Source organism: Lagenorhynchus albirostris, chromosome 13, assembly GCF_949774975.1.
Source record: "Lagenorhynchus albirostris chromosome 13, mLagAlb1.1, whole genome shotgun sequence".
In the NCBI taxonomy this organism is placed as follows: domain Eukaryota; kingdom Metazoa; phylum Chordata; class Mammalia; order Artiodactyla; family Delphinidae; genus Lagenorhynchus; species Lagenorhynchus albirostris.
The window spans coordinates 835,066-855,294 of record NC_083107.1 but is presented as its reverse complement, the minus strand read 5'-3'; the positions used below and the strand labels follow the sequence as shown (position 1 = coordinate 855,294).

Below are 20,229 nucleotides of genomic sequence, written 5' to 3'. Positions count from 1 at the left end.
AGATCCCACATGCCGCGGAGCAACTAAGCCTGTGAGCCACAACTACTGAGTCTCCGCTCTAGAGCCCACGAGCCACAACTACTGAGCCTGCGTGCCACAACCACTGAAGCCCGCGCGCCTAGAGCCCGTGCTCCACAACAAGAGGAGCCACCACATCGAGAAGCCCGCGCATCGCAACGAAGAGTAGCCCCCGCTCACCGCAATGAGAGAAAGCCAGCACGCAGCAACGAAGACCCAATGCAGCCAAAAACAACTAAATTAATTTATTAAAAAAAAAAACAGGCAGCCAGTCCACACAACGGCCATAGTTTGCAAACCCTTGCCCTAGAGAAATGAAAACTTGTGTTCATTGAAGAAAAAACTGATAAAAAAATGTTTACAGCAGCTCTCTTCACGACCACCAGAAACTGGCAACAACCCACATGCCCTACAACTGGTCAATGGATAACCCTGTGGTCCGCTCACCTGTGGAATGTTACTCAGCAATGAAAAAGAATGAACTATTGAGGATGCAAAAACTTGGATGAATTTCAAAGGCATTATGCTGAGTGAACAAAGCCAGTATGAAAACACACAGTATGATTCCATCCATAAGACATTCTTGAGAAGACAAAACTATAGTGTGGGGAGTGATCAGTGCTGGGAGGGTGTGATTCTAAAGCAGTCGTGTGAGTCAGTTTGGGGAATGATGGAGTTGTTCTGTATCCCGACTGTGGTAGTCATTACATGAATCTATGCATGCCTTAAAATTCATGAAACTATACACCCCACAATGGGCAATTTTTCTATGTGATTATCTACCAAAGAATACCAACGTCAGTTTTCCCTAATAAAAAGACAGTAATCATCACTTAGGTGCGTTCATTTCTTCACCACCTAATCCCTCAACCGTTTGCAGGCTGCTTTTTGCCTGCACCATTTCTTTCAAAAATCAACTTATAGGAAACAAGTCTAAAGAGTTTTCCTCAGTCATCATTCCTGATCTTTTTGCAGCATTTTACACTGTTGATTATTCTCTCCTTAAAGCTCTGTGTTTTAGCTTCTGGGACGCTGTAGTTTTTGGGTTTTCTGTCAGCCACACTGACTGCTACAAGTAGTATCTATTTTCCAACACAACTCTTTCCTTTCTAAGTTCGACGTCAATAGAACTATGAGAGCTTTGCCATCCAACACACCAGACACACATGGCAATTGAAATGTAGCTGGTCCTCCTGAGGAACTGGATTTTTAAATTAATTTTAATTGATTAATTAATTTAAAATTTAAAACTTGCTATTCAGTTCAATTATTGATAACTTCTAAGTATGTTCGGGACAACTTGGGTATATGAATCTATTTTTTCAACCCTAAATTTTATGAAATCTAAACGCAGATTCAATTTCCACAGATCAGAGTTTGAACGCTTGGTACAAAGAAAAGAATGTAAGATAGTTTATTAACAATTTGCTCATATTAATTGCATGCTGAAACTATAATGTTTTAAATATACTGGGTTGAATAAAAGGCTATTCAAATGAATTTCTCCTGTTCCTTCTTATTTTTTAAAGTGTGGCTTCTAGAAAATTTTAAAATCCATGTTGGGTCACATTATATTAGACAGCACTGATTTAGGGACTTCAATTTCCAGAGACACATACATACAAACACACATGTGCGTGCATATACATACATCTATATGTATACACATATAGATGTACACATACAAATGCATATACATACGTGTGTATACACATTTCTTAATTTATGATTTGTGCAAGCTCTGCCTGCGTGATCCCAGGCAGGGTCGTGCTATCATGTGATAGCTCTAAATCCTTCCTCAGCTCATGGGTGAAGGATCCATTTCTGCACCTGTAAGGCAGTTTAGGTTGTACAGACATTGAGAGTAGCATGTACAAAAGCCTCTATTTTTACAGATGTGATGAGAGCAAAAGTTTTAAAATGAAAACTTAATTATGTCCAAGAACAAAAGATAGCATCGGTGGCAACGTGCAGTCCTGTTGGTTCCTCCTGTTTCTGAGGTTCTCTATGAACATTTTAACCTCGTCGTGTCTACGAAGTTCAAAAGTCATGAGAAAAAAATAAAGAGAAAAACAAAAAAAATGTCATGAGAATATTCCCAGTGCTACCTACGAGTAGTTTAGGATTACTGTGGAATCGTACAAAATAAGAGTGCTGAGAAAGTGATGGGATGAACTGACGGCATGCGTGATTCTGAAGAAAGAGTCATGTGATTATATGAAAGACAAGGTGTCTGCCAGGGATGGTAAGCAGCCGCAGAGGACAGGTGGACTTGAGGAGATGAAAAAGCTCCTGATTTGATCAGCATCAATGCTGGATGCCTGTCAGTTCAATTAATTCAGAAGTTGAGGACTCAGATTAATCAGGTAAAACTGTGGCTGATGAAAGACATCATAAGTCAGATATTTCTATGGATTCAACTCTCATTTGAATTAAATTTGTAATGCATCAACATGAGTGATGCAGCCATTAGAGTGGAATCCATCCCACCGGTAAGGTGGTCCTCGGAGAGAACATTACAGTTAGCTGTGTGATTTGGGGGAAGGATAATTACCTGTGAGAACAAGTTGGGATGGATCTGGTCCTTGCTGGGAAAAGATGTGGGCTATGATGGACATCTTCCTGGAGAAGAATGTCTATTTTTAAAGCCCAGCAGGACAGATTCATCCTCCCATTTGGTGAAAACTGAAGTTTCAAAGCTTAATAAATGTATTTAAGAAAAGCCTCTTGAGTGCCTCAAGGCTTTTTCTTTGGCTTACTCCTTTTCAATATATTCTCGTAAAACAGATTAAAGGTAGTAATTTTACCAGGTGTGCTTGGCAAAGTTGCTTTCCTGTCCACTCCTTTGGTTTCCTTATCTGTCGACTTGAGCATAATAACAAACAACATTACCTTCACGAAGTTGTTGGAAGCATCAAACGAGTCAATACATGTGAAGCTGCTGGGCTGCACCCCGCAGGCCTACAAGCCCTGTGCTTGCCCAGCTTCAAGACAGAAGAGCCCGGAGTCAGCAACAGAGACATCGATAGTTTAATGGATGGGGGAGCTTACACGTCTGAAGCAAGATCCTGGAGCAACACCCCACTGTGTGCAGTGGACCGAGGGCAGGACAGGGTGGCGTCTCCACTTCCTCGGGGAAAGAGGGATTACCAGTTATAGGGGAATTGACTTCAGGTGGGCTCATTAGTTACCAGGGAAACCAGTAGAGGGGCAGGCCCCTCACCACTCCCTTGATAAGCTATCATTAGCTGGGACCTGGGGCAAGTACTGGGTGGGCCAAAGGTTCTTTTGGTTTTTTCCATAAGATGCCTCTAGCAGCACTTAGTGGTCTTTAACTTCATTCGAAACAATTTTGTTAGACTGTATGTGACAGCTGTCATATCAGCGTGCATTTAAAAAAAGACATCAAAATTGGTGAATTTTTGTGTAGCCATTTTAATATTGAAGATGGAAGGAAAAAAGCATTTTCGGCATATTATGCTCTATTATTTCAAGAAAGGTAAAAACACAACCAGAAAACACACACACACACACACACACACACACACACACACACACACAACCGAATTGCAAAAAAGGATTTGTACAGTGTATGGACAAGGTGCTGTGACTGATCAAACGTGTCAAAAGTGGTTTGTGAAGTTTCGTGCTGGAGATCTCTCGCTGGACGATGCTCCACGGTCAGGTAGACCAGTTGAAGTTGATGGCGATCAAATCGAAACAATAATTAAGAACAATCAATGTTATACCACGCGGGAGATAGCTGACATACTCAAAATATCCAAATCAAGCGTTGAAAATCGTTTGCACCAGCTTGGTTATGTGAATCGCTTTGATGTGTGGGTTCAACGTAAGTTAAGCGCAAAAAACCTTGACCATATTTTCACACGTGATTCTCTACTGAAACATAAATAAAAAGGTTCCATTTTTAAAACCGATTGCGATGGGCGATGAAAAGTGGATATGTACAACAATGTGGAACGGAAAAGATTGTGGGGCAAGCAAAATGAACCATGACCAACCACACCAAAGGCCAGTTTTCATTCAAAGAAGGTGGTGGTGCGTCTATAGTGGGATTGGAAGGGAGTCCTCTATTATGAGCTTCTTCCGGAAAACCAAACAATTAATTCCAACAAGTACTGCTCCCAAGTAGACCAACTGAAAACAGCACTCGACGAAAAGCGTCCGGATTAGTCAACAGAAAACACATAATCTTCCATCAGGATAACGCAAGACTGCGTGTTTCTCTGATGACCAGGCAAAATAAAAAAAACTGTTATTTACAGCTTGGCTGGGAAGTTCTGATTCATCTACCATATTCACCAGACATTGCGCCTAGGGATTTCCATTGATTTCGGTCTTTAGAAAATTCTCTTAATGGAAAAAAATTCAGTTCCCTGAAAGACTGTAAAAGGCACCTGGAACAGTTCTTTGCTCAAAAAGATAAAAAGTTTTGGTAAGATGGGATTACGAAGTTGCCTGAAAAATGGCAGAAGGTAGTGGAACAAAAGGGTGAATACGTTGTTCAATGTAGTTCTTGGCGAAAACGAAAAATGTGTCTTTTATTTTTACTTAAAAAACGGAAGGCGCTTTTGGCCCACCCAATACTAGGAAGATCAACTACCCAAGGTAGGCTCTTCCAAACCAGCCACCCTTATTCACATCCAGTATGATTGAAATAAAACAGAACCAGAATGTTCTGTTTTATTTTCCCTCTTTATAAATGCAATAATTGCTCATTGTGGAAAATTTGGAAAAATTGAAAAATCAAAAAGGATAGGCTGTAAGAGGCCAGGTTAGTTCCATGTGTTGGATAAAACTGTTTTAAGTCTATAAAAAAAGGATCAAAATTATCCATAACCATAAATTCTAAACTCCCTGTATACACGGATGTGATCTTTTTAATCCTAAAACCTACTGAAAACATTTTATGAAACTTGTTTTAAGCTAAGACCTAAAAATTCAAATTCCAAAAACGAGCGCTTTGACGCACACGACTGGCGCCGAAGAGTGACGTCAGCACCGGGTACACCCCCGTCCGCCTCCAGCGCCTGTGGGGCGGGCTATTCACGGACGTTGCTTCTCGCGGCCCACGTAGTCGCTATGCACTTTCTGCCGCGTCACACAGCCCGCGAGCTTCTCATTTCCGCGTCGCGCAAGCGCAGTCACCTCCGCGCGCCGGCGCCCACGGGCCTGCGCGGCGCACAGGGCTGACGCGACACGCACGCACGCACACTCGCAGGCGCGTCGGGCTCTCGCCGGCGACGGCGCTGCGTCACGGATCTTTGGGCGCCGCGCTCCCGAGACCGCAGCCGCTGCGGCCTAGGCGCTGGCGTCCCGCGCGCGAACCCTGGTCGGCGGCGCTATGAGGCGCAACAAGGCCGACGTGGAGCGGTATATCGCCTCGGTGCAGGGCTCTGCCCCGTCTCTCCGGGAGGTGAGCGGGCCGGGGCGCGCGGCCTCCAGGCGGGCCCGTGGGCGGCGGCGCCATGGTTCGCGCTGAGGCGCGGCCGGCGGCCGGGGGGCGGGGAGGCGGCGGGGCGGGCGGCGGCGTTGGCGCTTTCTCTTCCTTCTCCTTCTTTTTTTTCTCCTCCACTTCCTCTCCTCTTCGTCCCCGGCGCCCGGGCGGCCAGGGAGGCGGCCCCGCTGCGCCCACGGCCCGGGCTCCGCGCCGAGGCCCGGCCGCCCTGCCGCCCCTCCCACCCCGCCGCTCCTCACAGCTGCTTTTACCGGCATTTTGTTTTTCAGCGGAGCCCTGGTGGGGTCTGCATTTCCTCCCGGGCCTTGTGTCCGGGGCAGATTTTGTGGCCTTCCGGCGACGCCTCTCGGGGTACTTTTCCTCCTTGGAGGCAGATAGCGAGCTGGGTGCACCGTGGATCCGCCAGTCGCTGGTCGGATCCCTGGTCGCTGTCCGGGGTCGAATGCAGCTCTGCCCCGCACACGCTGTGGGGTTTGAGGTCAGTGTAGCTTACTTCAGCAGTAGGGCGGCGTTAGGGTACTGACAGGAGCTTTAGGAGGGTCTTCGTTAAACATTGAGGGCAGTGCTCGGCGCGTTTGGTGAGCCCTCGGATGTGGCTGTTAGAGGGACGGTCGTTCCAGGTGTTCTGGGCAGGGGCCTAAGCGAATAAAGATGCATGAGGAAGTTAAAAGCCGAAAACCGAGCGACAGTCAGGAATATAATGGCACCGTAATTGTCTTTAGCCACATGCTAGGTGTGTGTTGTGTTACTGCCGACGACCCTGTGGATATTGAGACCTGGAGAGATGAAAGCTACTTGTCCTGGGGACACAGGTGGCTCGGCAGGATTGGCAGTGGGTGTGGCTTAGTTTCTCTTAGGACCAGTGGAGTGGCGGACAGCCCATCCCTCCGGAGGAGGGGACCAGGTGCTCACATGCAGACTGTAATTCCCAATTGCTGGCGTACTCATGAATGCAACTGTGGGACCAGAGCCTGAGCCGGAACCTCACTGAACGTTTCTGTACCCCTGAAAACGGTGTAACTTTTTTTTCTAAAGCAAGTTGAGAGCTTTTATGAAATTCTAAGTGGGGACCCTGGGTCTCAAAAGAGTAAGAACCACTGTCTAGACAGGAGTTAGAATGTTCTCTGAACTAAGGCACTTTTCTGTCAAATAAATAAGGGTGGGGACAAAACTTTAAGGGTTGGTTATTACTCTCACATCTTCTACATTTATAAAGAGTATTTTGAGCAGATGTTTTTCTTCAGACAAGGAGAAATCATTGATTTTAGAACCTGGAGCCTTCAGTGGAATATTGACTAGCAAGTGCGTAACTTTGGAACATGTGGCAGTAATTCTGTAAACTTGGGTCTCAGTGAAATGACAAAACAGGGTGCTGTGGACAGGTTGGGAGGGAGATGGTGGAGTGAGCAGAGACAGCAGCTGTGAAGAGTAGGAAGAGATTGGTATCTACTTGGTACCCAGTTTGGCAGAGACTGGCCATGTGTGAACAGACCAGGCTTTCTAGGATGTCCAAGTTCTAGGTGCTGTGATGGGTCCATAGTCTCCCATCTTCCCAGGCTTCCAGTGTGCTTTCATTTGTTCACCTCATCTTTTGTTCTGCCATTTTCTACTCCTTTACATGTGTTTTTGTTCTTGTTGAAAATGTCACTTAACGTTTCTTCAATTTTTTTTCCAGATGGCTTCTATTTAGTTTTCCTAGTTTTCTGTCTAGTTGGCTTTTTATTCCGCACCCCTGATTTCCTGCTCCTTAGAGGCAACTTAACAGCTTTTAGGTGTTTGTTCTACCCTTAACATCTGTATTTCATACTTCTGAATAACATACATATGTACACTTGACCCTTGAACAACACGGGTTTGAACAGCACAGGTCCACTTAAATGTGGGTTTATTTTCAATAAATATGTACTAGAGTACTATGCGATCCACGGTTGGTTGAATCTTAGGATGTGGAAACTTGGGTATGGAGGAACCGAGTGTGTATACAGAGGGCCGACTGTATGTATATGTGGATCTTGAACTGGGTAGAGGGTCAGTGCCCCTAACCCTTGCTTTGTTCAAGGGTCGACTGTACTTTTATTTCTTTATCTCCTTTTCCTCATTTTAGACACTTTCTACTGGCTTTCACCTCTCCTCCAGACCGGTCCACAGATGTATTTACTTTTCCCCTCCTTTTTTCAGTTCTGTTCTTGTAAATTTTAGTTAAGTGAATATCTAGTGTTTATATAATTATGGTAAGGTAAATATTTTTGCATTCAAGTCACCTTTATTGTGTAGTTTTATTTTTCCTAGAGTAAATAATAATTGCTCTATTTTTTTGGTTGGTTTAATTTCCTACGATGTATTCCTTTTTTAAAAAAAATTTATTTATTTATTTTTGGCTGCATTGGGTCTTTGTTGTTGCGTGCGGGCTTTCTCTAGTTGCAGCGAGCGGGGGCTACTCTTTGTTGCGGTATGTGGGCTTCTCATTGCGGTGGCTTCTCGTTGCGGAGCGCGGGCTCTAGGCACGCGGGCTCAGTAGTTGTGGCTCGCGGGCTCTAGAGCGCAGGCTCAGCAGTTGTGGCGCACGGGCCTATTTGCTCTGCGGCATGTGGGATCTTCCCGGACCAGGGCTCAAACCCGTGTCCCCTGCGTTGGCAGGTGGATTCTTATCCACTGTGCCACCAGGGAAGCCCGGGTGTTGGATATTGTCACATGCTTTTTTCTTTTGGTGGCATTTGAGATGATCTTGTGGTTTATTTCTTTTGCACTTTTAATGTGATGGATATACTTGTGTTATGCTTTTGGCAGGTGTACTGGACCCAGCTCTGCCTCCCCAAGGTGTAGAGGGGAGGGAGGTGAGTGGCACTGAGGGCTTTCCACTCACTCTACTTTTCATATCTGTTTATGTGCCAGACGTGAGTCGTGTTTAACATGGTCCTCCTTGTCAGTCGATCCTTTCAAGTCATTGCCCCTTAGCTGTTGTTTGACTAGGTTAGTGAGAATCTTGGTCGTTAATTCGTAAATCTCTAATTAGATGATAAGGCATCTGACTACCTTAAGAGACTCATAGTTACTCTGCCGTTTATTTACTACCTTCATTGAATTTCTTTACCCTGACATTGAATGTACTGGGCAGAAATCACATCACATCAATACCTACAGTTGCCTTTGTTTAAATTAAGCAGTGAGACTCCCCACGGCTGCCCCAGTTGGAGAGATGCATTCTGGTTTTAGTCACAGGCTAGACCATAGTATGCAAGGGGCAGATGAAATAAAGTTGTAGAGCTGGGCAGGTGCCACGTCATGCTAGTCTTTGGTGAGAAATATGGGTATTTTCAAAATGTAATGAAAGCCGTAAAAGGATTTAAAATTTTAAAGAAAGGCATAGTGTGGTTTGTCTTATGTTTTGGCGAATTGATTTTGGGAGGGAAACAGGAAGGAATTAGTCGTTTTGGTAGTCCCAGAGAGAGATCATAGCAGGCTTGTACTTCAGTAGTAGCAGTAGAGATGCAGAAAAATGGATGGATTGAGGTAACACAGAAGGTAGAACTGACAGGTCTTAATATTTTACACATAAGTGTAGAGCTCAGGAGAGCTGAGAGCCAGAGATATACATTTGAGAGTCAGCGTAGTCATGGGTGAGATGGATTATGTATCCCAGATGAGATGCTCTGAGAGGGAAGAGGACTTAGGACCGACTCCTGGGGCTCTGCCAGTTGGACAGGCACAGCGTTAGGGTGCCTGTGCTTCATGGGCTGAATCTGATTGTAGCCTTGTGAAGATGCAGGGCACTGTACATAATTGGTGAAATACTGTAAAATAGCACTCTCTCCTGCCTCTGTGCTTGTCACCCTTCCTGAACTGCAGCCTTCGTGCATGAAGACAGAGACTTAATTTCCTGCCCATTCCCCAGTGCCCAGAATGGTGCCTGGTGAATAGCAGGCACAGCAAACAAATCTAACACCTGTATATTTAGGAATAAAATCAATAAAAGAAAACATTGCTTTGTAGGCTGCTTTTTCACTTAGTATATGTTGATTTTTGTTTTTGTGTCCTTATATAGCTTTCAAAAATAAGATGCTTGATGGCTGTGTACTTCTGTCACATGTGTGTAACATCATCTGGTGTGTCTCAGCAGGCTGGACTTTGGAGCTTATAGAAATAAAAGAGCCAGGGTGTGGACTTGGATTATTACCAGAAGAGTTCAATTTTTATTTCTGCCTCTTTAGCTCCTTGAGTGTAGAATAATGATCTGTGGAGCGGTCAGTAACTGGACCAGGGAATCCCCAGTGCCTTAATGGGTCTGAAGTACTTTGGTACTCTCCCCATAAAGGCTTGTACACGGCAGGAGAAGTGAAGTCTGTCGTATACCTCTCCTCCCCTAGAAAAGTGGGCTTCTGTCTGTTTACTTATCTGTAAAGTGAGAGAGGGGCACCACACGGTTTCTAAGGTTTTTTGCTGATATAAATTCTTAATTTCTGATGTCATCTTGTCTTGATGTTCTTAAATTAATTTTTTTGTTTCATGAAAATTAGAAAACATGGACTCAGGACTTTTAGAACATGTGCATTTCTACAGGCAGTTTTTTTTTAATCTTTTAAGTGAACAAAAATCAAATATATTAATATTAACCTTGCTAGGACAGATTTTAGCTCTTGTGAAAAATATGCAGAATTGAAAATATGATAAATAAAAGAGTTCTCAATTTTTTTTAGAAGTCAATGAAAGGATTCTATTTTGCAAAGCTGTATTACGAAGCTAAAGAATATGATCTTGCTAAAAAGTAAGTACCAAACTGTAAACATGCCGTAATTTTCTAAAACCGGTGCTTTAACTTCATGTTCTTCTTTGACATGGATAAATACACGTTTTTTTAGCAGTTCTTCCTAAGTATGTCCTGGAAATAAGGGATTCATCACTCAGATTGGTGATAAGAACTAGTCTGGATTCCATCTGCAGGTTGAGTCTAGAATGATACTTTCTGCATGTCTGCTGCTTATTTACACCCAGGGCAAGAAATCGTTTGGCATTAAATTTTCGCTAAAGATTGTCCTGGGTTAGAATAAAAGAGAACCATGCCTATATCTTAATTTCTTCCTGGTTAGATATCTGCTACTTTTATCAGCTGGAAAAAAATGGCAATGAATACAAAATTAAACTAATTCCTGGGCAGGAGAATAGCTTGTGTAAAAGATCTTTAATTGACTGGATAGGTGATCCTGTGAGGCTTTGTCTCACCATAGAGCCAAGAAGCTTGGTGGTCTGATTTCCTGATTTATAGTGACTTAAAGCTGGAAATTCTGAGGGAGGCAGGCTATTAAGGCATTGACGGGAAGATGAAAATTCTGATAAGGAAAGTGTTAGCGCCTTTATTTAACTGGCAGCATTGGGCCTGTTAACCCTGTTCCTTATTAATATGACACTTTTTCCTCCAGTGTTGATCTTTGGTCTAATATCTCCGGTGATAACATTCACTGGACCTACAATATGCTTATTTTTAGTTGTCACTTGAGTTAAAGAATGGAAGTCACCGGCATTTGGTGGTGTAGTGAGTGATTTTTCTTCTGTGCTGTTTTAGCTGGGTACAGTCCCGTTAGATGTTATTTTCTTGTTTAAAAGGTGAATACGTTCTCTTAGTTGTTATTTGGAAATTGTTGCTCTTTAGTGTTTTGCATTATGATAGTTTAAAGATTTATTGTAATCACTTTCTAATGTCTGCGCAAAACTTAGTGCTATTCCCGAAGTGTAATAATAGAAAAAAGGTAATTTATGTGTTCATTTCTTAAGAATGGGTAACACTAGAAAAAAAAATTTGGTAAATGTACCATTTAATGGTAAAATGAGTATGTTGTCAACTTCGTACATGTGTTTGTGTTTAAGTATTATTTCTATCTGTGGATGCTTTTCAGTTATCTGCATATTCTACTTTAAATAGTGGTAGTCAAGAATTAGAATGACAATATAAATTAGTTTAGTGGTTGCTGGGCTTAAGATATTCTCTCAGCAGTTAAATGCAGTTCTAAATGTGATAATTTAAAGATTGTTTTTATATTATTGTTATTTTTAAACAGATATATATCTACATACATTAACGTACAAGAAAGGGATCCCAAAGCTCACAGATTTCTCGGCCTTCTTTACGAAGTGGAGGAAAACATAGAGAAAGCAGTTGAATGTTACAAGGTAAACTATATAAGATTAAAACATAGCCTTCGCATAGCCAAACACACATAATGCCCAGGTTAATTTATGTAATAAATAATTCACATATATTTTATGGATGTCTTGAAAACAAGCACTGGTATCATCGTGCTATTAAGTGAAACAGCTTGAAACAGATTTTGAAGTTCTTAGCCCAAAGAATGCTGTATTTTATCATTAAGAGATTAGCGATTGTAAAAGAAGATTAACACCTATAAATTTCAAGTTTACCATGAGCAGAAATGCTGTTCTTATGTGTGTGGTTCCCTCCCTCTCTTCCTTTTCTTTTTTGCGTTTACCAAATAAAAAGATAATTTTTTAAATTCATCTTCAGAAAACTTGCAGACACTTTAACAGCCTTGAAATAACATGCTGTCATTTAGAAATAGAGTTTTAATAGAGTCACTTGATGAATTTTTAATTCTTGTGTATGAGTGTATGGACTTTAGGAATCCTACTAATTTCTTAATTCTTTTTTGATATCAGCGTTCAGTGGAATTAAACCCAACACAAAAAGATCTTGTGTTGAAGATTGCAGAATTGCTCTGTAAAAATGATGTTAGTGATGGAAGAGCTAAATACTGGGTTGAAAGAGCAGCTAAACTTTTTCCAGGAAGTCCTGCAATTTATAAACTAAAGGTAAAAAATTAAGCAAAAGAAAGCATATAATAAAAGCAGTTGGGGAAAACTTAAGACACAGCTATTTCTAATATTTGGAGTTTAAATGATTTCAGTAGTAACCTTTAAACCGGTGTGTGTGGGGATGGGGAGTGTGGGAAATGGGTGAAGGGGGTCACGGGTACAAACCTTCAGTTATAAGATAAATAAGTTCTGGGGATGTGAAGTACAGCTTGTGACTATAGGGAACAGTACTGCACTGTGCATTTGAAAGTTGCTGAGAGGGGGTCTTAAAAGTTTTCATCACAAGAGAAAGTAATATGTAGCTGGGTGAGGTGATGGACGTTAACTTATTGTGGAAGCCATTTCACAGTACATACATTATCACAATATGCTTTTTCATTAGGTACGAGTTTGCTTCACACATGGCATCTCATTTACCCTTTGGAATGATTAATATTTTAGGGATTTTACGGTTTGTTAGCTAGATGGTGGAGCTAAAATTAAACTGACTTCTATCTGATATGAAATTTTTGCTTCATTGGGTGACCCATAGGGTGGCAGTTCAGAGTTACAAGGTTTTTAAAGAACTGTTATCTAAATTTGGAAAGGACTGTGTTATGGGATAGTGAGGTTTTCAAGCAAAAGTTAAAAGACAGTTTCTCTAGCATGTTATAGGTAATTTCTAAAAATGATAGAAACTTGTTGCTAATATATTAACTCATTCTGCTTGCTTTTCTTTACTGAGTAAAATATAGTTTACTGAGTGACTCTTCTGGAGAAAGTCTTTCCAAATATACTAGGCAAACAGAATTTTAAGTGTATGTTGGGTTGTAACCAATATATTGGGTGGCTTGTAGGATGTTAGTTCCCCGACCAGGGATCGAACCCTGGGCCCTGGCAGTGAGAGTGCTGAGTCCTAACCACTGGACGGCCAGGGAAGTCCCAGTGTACATTGTTTTTAACAGGACCCCCTCCATCCCGACTTATACATGTTTCCGATAGAATTTTTTTAACTTTTTTATTTTGAAATAATTATAGATTTTTCTCAGGGAGTTGTAAAGATTGCACAGAGAGGTCCTGAGTTTACTTCATCCAGCTCTCCCCAGTGGTTACCTCTTAATGTAACTATAATACAATATCACACCAGGATTTTGGCGTTGGTGCAGTGTGTGTTCAGTTCTTGTTCATCTCATCATGTGTGTAAATTTGCTTAACCAGCACTGCAGTCAAGAGACAGAACTGCCCCATCACTACAGGGCGTCTTTCATGCTTGCCCTTCTGTGGTCACATCCACCTCTCCTTCCCATCGTCCTTAACTTCTGCCAACTGTGAATTTGTTCTCTGTCTTTATAATTTTGTAATTTAAAAATGTTGTATAAATAGAATCAGGCATCGGGTGACCTTTTGAGGTTGGCTTTTTTCATTCTGTACAGTGCCCTTGAGACCCATTCAGGTTGTGTGTATCAGTCAGTAGTTGGTTCCTTCCTTTTATTGCTGAGTAGTATTTCGTCATATGGGTGTGTTCCACAGTTTAACCATTTACTTTTGAGGGAAATTTCGGTTGTTTCCAATATTTAGCGATTACAAACCTGGTATGAGCAATTGTGCACAGATTTTTAAATGAAAAGTGTTTTAAAAACCCCTAGAGATAAATACTAGTAACATTAAGTTTTTCTCCCTGTGATAAGCACCTGGATTTTAAATATTAATCTAGGGGCTTCCCTGGTGGCGCAGTGGTTGAGAGTCGGTCTGCCGATGTAGGGGACACGGGTTCGTGCCCCAGTCCAGGAAGATCCCACATGCCGCGGAGTGACTAGGCCTGTGAGCCATGGCTGCTGAGCCTGTGCTCCGCAACAGCAGAGGCCCCAACAGTGAGAGGCCCGCATGCTGCAAAAACAAACAAACAAAATTAATCTAAAATGTTACGTTTCAGTGTGTAGATTTCTTTACCTTATTATCTTTGTTTTATGCCTCAAACATAATTTCCTTATTGGCCATGACAATCCATTCCATTGTGACATTATGGACCATGTATAAATGGGAGGGGATTATTTTTCTTGCAGTATAACCAAAGTTAAATGTTTCTAAAGCATCCTGATTCCCTTTAATGACTCTTTAAAGACAGTGTTGTCTAAAACTAAATCTTATGTCAGATTCCCCCCCCATCTTTTGGATAGAAATCCATGAGATTTGTAGCTATTTAGCAAAGTAATTCTATTTCTCCTAAAATTTAAGGCTGACTTACAGTAAATAGCTTTTTGACATTTCTTTAATGAACAAAACTACTCAATATTATTAATGAGAGGGCATTTTCTCTTGGGTATGGGAGCAGAATTTCTGTTTTTTAATACTTATTTATTTGCTTATTTGGTTGCACCGGGTCTTAGTTGCGGCTCATGGGCTCCTTAGTTGTGGCTGGCAGGCTCCTTTAGTTGCAGCTCGCCGGCTCCTTAGTTGTGGCATGCGAACTCTTAGTTGCAGCATGCATGTGGGATCTAGTTCTGACCAGGGATCAAACCTGGGCCCCCTGCATTGGGAGCGTGGAGTCCTAACTACTGCGCCACCAGGGAAGTCCCGAGAGCAGAATTTTTGAAAAGCATCCATAATGGTGTTGATTTTTTACTTATTTATTTTTAAACATGTAATTGAAGTCTAGGGCTTTTTTGCAGTTATAGACACACCAAGTGTAAGTTACGGAACTGATCCAGGAGGAGAGAGCTTGGTGAGGGAGAAAGGGCACTAATGGCGAGCATGGTCTGCGAGGTGGCGGGGTGGGGAGGTGAGTGCAGGAAGGTCGAGTGGAGCTTAGGGGTGATGGCTTCCATTTTCTCTGTGGGGGATGAGGTGTGATCATAAGTTGAAAGTGAGAGTTGGAGGAAAGAGGAGTATGAAGTGAACTCTTCAGGGAATGGAGAAAGTGAGTTTATTAGAAGTAAAATAGGGCTTTATTTTTTCTAGGCATTACCAGTTTGGCAGTTTGAGATTATGAAAGTAAATCAGTTAGCTTGCTTGTGATTTCCCAAATTCCCGAATGCCCTACACTCACTTGTTCATCTGTTCATGTATGGGCGCAGAGGAAGCAGGTGGTGGGGTCTCCAGGAAAGGTGGAGAGAGTTAATTGAAGGCATCTGTAAGTAAGGAGTAATTGCGGATGTTGGGACTGTGGCATTTCAGCTTGACATGGAAGGAAAGTGTATGTGTGTAGTTCATGGAAAATTAAAACTTGGTGATGTCAGTGTACTGAAAGCTTTTCAGGTGGTAGAGTCAAAGAGATGTGGCAGTGAGGGTATGTGAGCCCCTGTGAGGTGGGAAAATGAGAGGGTGTGGTGGTCTGAGCGCTTTGATCAAAATACAGATTTTGCCAAATGGATGGCTGAGGCTGGAGTGTGGAGCAGTGGAGATGAGGTCGTTAAAGAGCAGAATGCCCAGGCTATTGTGTGTCTTTTGCACTTCTCAGTTGCCACTGACAGTGGCAGTTGTTAGGGATAAAGGAAGACGGTTCTATTCCAGTTGCTAATGAGGGGGGACTGGCAGGAGTAGCCGGATAGCAAGTCCTTTAGAAAACAGAGTTAGGAGCAGGGATGTGGTGGTGACGCTGGGAGACCCCCACCTCCTCTACTTGTGCGTAGGCTAGCAGAGAAGTGATGGCAGCTGTCTTGGAATGGGACTCCATTCAGAAAGGCCAGAAGGTGAAGACTTTGAGAAGATAGCAGAGCAGTAGGAGCTCCACAGTGGGAGCAGAGTGGGCAGAGATGAGTCAGCCTTAGGGAGATGCAGAGCACATTGAGGGTGAGGACCCTGGTGCAAGGGTTCCTGGGAGGCTAGGCGTCTGGTAGTGACCGGAGTGTGCAGGGACGCAGGCCGGCCGTCCCGGCACACTCTGAGGTGAGCATGGGCAGCCACTGCTGCTGTGTCACCCCAGGTGTTTCTCCCCACGTACATTTCTTGAGGTTTAGCTTTTGGGCTGGAAGTGACTCTGAGGGGCTAATGAGGTAGGTAGAGTGGGAATTTACTAAAGCCAGACACAGTGGGATGATGCTCATAGGAGCCATGATGTGTTTAAAGTTGCACAGATGTTTCTCTAATTAACGGTTCTTTAAAAATAGGAACAGCTTTTAGATTGTAAAGGTGAAGATGGATGGAATAAACTTTTCGACTTGATTCAGTCAGAACTTTATGCAAGACCTGATGATGTGCACATGAACATCCGACTAGTAGAGCTGTATCGCTCAAACAATAGACTGAAGGATGCTGTGGCCCACTGCCACCAGGCAGAGAGAAACATAGTCTTGCGTTCAAGTTTAGAGTGGAATTCCTGTGTTGTACAGACCCTTAAGGTAGGTAAAAACTGTTGGGTCTCACACTTCTTGATGGACAGTTACCATATATCCCTTTGTATTTAAGCGCTGCCTTCCAAGACCTAAATTTCTTTCATTTATGTATAGCAGCTGTGAAATGAGATTTTTGCTACCATGATTTCAATTTATAATGGGTGGATTGGAGAAATACATATGAGAAATATGTTTATATATTTTTTGGTGTTTTTATAGGCTGATTTAAAATCGACATGGTTTTACAGCATAGGAATGGGCAAAGGAATTTGTAGGCATAAAGCACTCAGTTTTGTAACACATGATAAAGTTTTGTAACTTGGAGTTCTTTTTGCAAAATAGGAATATCTGGAATCTTCACAGTGTTTGGAGTCTGATAAAAGTAACTGGCGAGCAACCAATCAGGACTTACTTCTAGCCTATGCTAACCTTATGCTTCTCACGCTGTCCACGAGAGATGTGCACGAGAGCAGGGAATTGTTGGAGAGGTATGTTGACCTACGGAGAGAGTACTTCGGTGTCAGCTACAGATTTTCTGTTTGTGGTAATTCTGTTCATTGGTCTAAACATCTTAATGGCATTATTTTTTCTGTAATATATCCAGAGGTAATAGTTAACATAATGAACTACTTAGAAGGAATCTTCTTTTGTGGGGATATTGTAATTGGTTTTGTGTGACTTTGATTTCTAGACAACTGTATTACTGCTTAGGCTTTATTAAATTATATTTAAATATTTAGTTTTGGCATACTTAGTAAAGAGTTGAGCCTGAAAATGAATGTTCTAACTGCTGTTCCATATTTTGTTTCAAAAAAAATGATACAATCTTGATTGAAAATCAGAGAATAAACTTCTTGTCAGATATTCTAGTATAAGCTGTTAACGTGACTGATGTTTCAGAAAGCAATGTTTTAGCTTAGCAGCAAGATAACTAAAATATAATACATGGTTTTTCTGTTTTCCACGTTTTAATTTTGAGGACCAGTATCTCCACTTGATTAAAATAAATTCCGCTGAACAGAAACATCACTTGGATTTGTGTGTTAGTTTAGAGCAGGGGTTGACTAGAGCTTGTGGGCCAAACAAGGCTTACAGCCTGATTGTATGAATGAAGTTTTCCTGGCCACAGCCATGCTCATCGTTATGTGTTATCTATGGCTGCTTACACGGTGCAGTGGTAGAGCTGAGCACTTGTGACAGAGGTGGTGTGCCTGCAAAGCCACATTAGTATGTGGCCCTTTATAGGAAAAGTTTGACACTCCCTGGTTTATCACACTCTCCATTTGTCTGAAAAGTAATTCTTTTCACTGAAGTGTAGAGTTAGTTTTCTTGAGGAAGTACTTAGTGTCTTAACATGGGTAGGGTAAGGGAGTATCCAAAAAAAACTAAATTGAACTTTTAGGTCATTTTAGAAAATATTTAGGTTTTTATGTTTTCTTGATTTTGGTGTGGTTATATACTTAAAAACTTGGTTACATGAGGAAATAAAGGAGAAAGAGACAATTTTTTAGTAGTACTAAAAAATAATTTTAACTTCATGGATCCCTAGGAGGGGTGTTAAGACCCTCTAGGGCAGCGGTCCCCAACCCTTTTGGCACCAGGGACTGGGGGTGGGGCGGGGGGATTCAAAAGCATTAATTAATACATAGATTACAAATAATAGTGAGAAATATAATTTATTTATCTCTAGTTATGTGTATAGTAAGAAGAGCAGTTATGGTATTGATAATGCACATAGTTTAGTTATTATAATTTGAAAATGGCATGTTTAATTTGAGAAATTTCAACTTTGAATTAAATAACAAAACCATATGATGGAGAAGATGTTTTGGAATAAGACATTCTAGAGGTTAAGCTTGAAGTATAGGAAGTGTGTGGAATAACAATAAGCGCTAGATGATTTATAATTCATAAAACAATATGGATCATTAAGAGTTAGAATGTGGAAGATGAAGCTTGAAATAAATTGTTTTATTTTATTTTGAATTAAATAATGAAACTGATTATTTACAATGCAGTAGTTTAATGTGTGTTTAATACTTTAATATTACAGTTTTGATAGTGCTCTTCAGTCTGTGAAATCTTGTGTGGGTGGAAATGATGAACTCTCAGCTACTTTCTTCGAAGTGAGAGGACATTTCTACATGCATGCTGGTTCTCTGCTTTTGAAGATGGGTCAGCATAGTGACGTGCAGTGGCGAGCGCTCTCTGAGCTGGCTGCGTTGTGCTATCTCATAGCCTTTCAGGTAATCCACTCCCAGTTTTGCATGCAGTTGACATTTCAGTGAGACTTTGTTGTATTTCACATGGAGGTGTGTCCTGGTCCGTAATGAAAATATGGGTAAATATGTAAAATTAAAATGAAATAGTTACTTTGATGGGTGAAGAGTAACAAGATTTATACAGTACTGGTGAGGCTGGTGAAACAGGTACATTGATGCATTGCTGGTGGCAGTTGGCATTGCTATGGCTTTTTGGAAGATCAATTTGAAGAATTTGATCTTTTTACTCTGCCATTTCTGGGAACCCGTAGTATGGAAATAGTCTCAAGTATGGATAAAACTTGATTCAAAAAGATAGGCATAACTTGGACGGAAAACTAAGTAAGTAAATTTTGGGGTATGGTTGCGTAAGCTATGATCGAAGAATGTGTTTACCACTGCATTTCAACATGTTAATTGAAAACATGCGTATGTGATATGTATACAACATTAATAGTATATTTAATGTATAGCAGTATACTTACTTATCTTTGGAAACATGAAACTTCTTTATACATAGAACATGACATGAAGAAAATACGCCAAAATATTAACCATTATTTTTAGATGATGAGATGCTGGCTCTTTTCCCTTCCCTAATTCATTTTTGCAGTTTTAATGTTTTCTTTAGTGAGCTTCTAGTAATTCTGAAGTGAAAAAAAATGAGCAGTCTTCCAAAAAATGAATTAAGCCCAGCTTGTAAAAATTATTGTTAGCTTTGGAGAATAATCTTTTGCCTGAGAGAAAGAAAAAGGGGTTCACTATAGAATTACTTTTAGAGAATGTTCCTCCTTCTAGTTCATATTGCCTAGATCTTTTAAAAACCTGTTGATATGTGGTCCACAGAGCTATGGTGTGCTCAGTGGAAGCATTTTGGTTCATAAGGAATATATTTTAGTGAAAATTAGTGAAGTTAATGAAGTTTGCTAATTTATATAAGCACTAAAAGGTACTTATGATTAATATTTTTATAGAATCCTCAAGTAGCTGACAGTTCTCTTATTTTTAATGGAAACTAAAATGTATTAAATTTTTAAAAAATGTGTATTTTTAAGTTAACACACAGTCAACCATCCTAAACTTTGGCCTTTTTAAAATTGAAGCATAGTTGATGTACAGTATTGAGTAAGTTACAGGTATATAATATAGTGAGTCACCATTTTTAAAGATTATACTCCATTTATAGTTATTGTAAAATATTGGCTGTATTCCCTGTGTTGTACAGTATATCCTTGTAGCTTATTTTATACATAATGGTTTGCACCTCTTAACTCCCCACCAATACCTTGCCCCTCCCTCCTTCCCTCTCCCCACTGGTAACCACTAGTTTGTTTTATAT

At 41.3% G+C, this 20,229-nt stretch overlaps 1 protein-coding gene across 3 annotated transcripts in view; it reads left to right on the top strand.

Moving 5' to 3' along the window:
- The first annotated feature begins 5,325 nt into the window (after positions 1-5,325).
- The window catches only part of RGPD4 (RANBP2 like and GRIP domain containing 4), a 54,098-nt gene continuing 39,194 nt past the window's right edge, over positions 5,326-20,229 (top strand). For 2 of the 3 annotated variants that reach the window (XM_060169460.1, XM_060169458.1), the window contains exons 1-7: positions 5,369-5,455; positions 10,192-10,259; positions 11,548-11,659; positions 12,164-12,316; positions 16,405-16,635; positions 16,972-17,117; positions 18,683-18,875. In XM_060169460.1, the coding sequence (XP_060025443.1) occupies positions 5,384-5,455; positions 10,192-10,259; positions 11,548-11,659; positions 12,164-12,316; positions 16,405-16,635; positions 16,972-17,117; positions 18,683-18,875 (975 nt within the window). In that variant the 5' untranslated portion in view covers positions 5,369-5,383. Of the gene's footprint in view, positions 5,456-10,191; positions 10,260-11,547; positions 11,660-12,163; positions 12,317-16,404; positions 16,636-16,971; positions 17,118-18,682; positions 18,876-20,229 lie in introns of all 3 variants that reach the window. The other variant, XM_060169461.1, reaches the window with a different exon arrangement.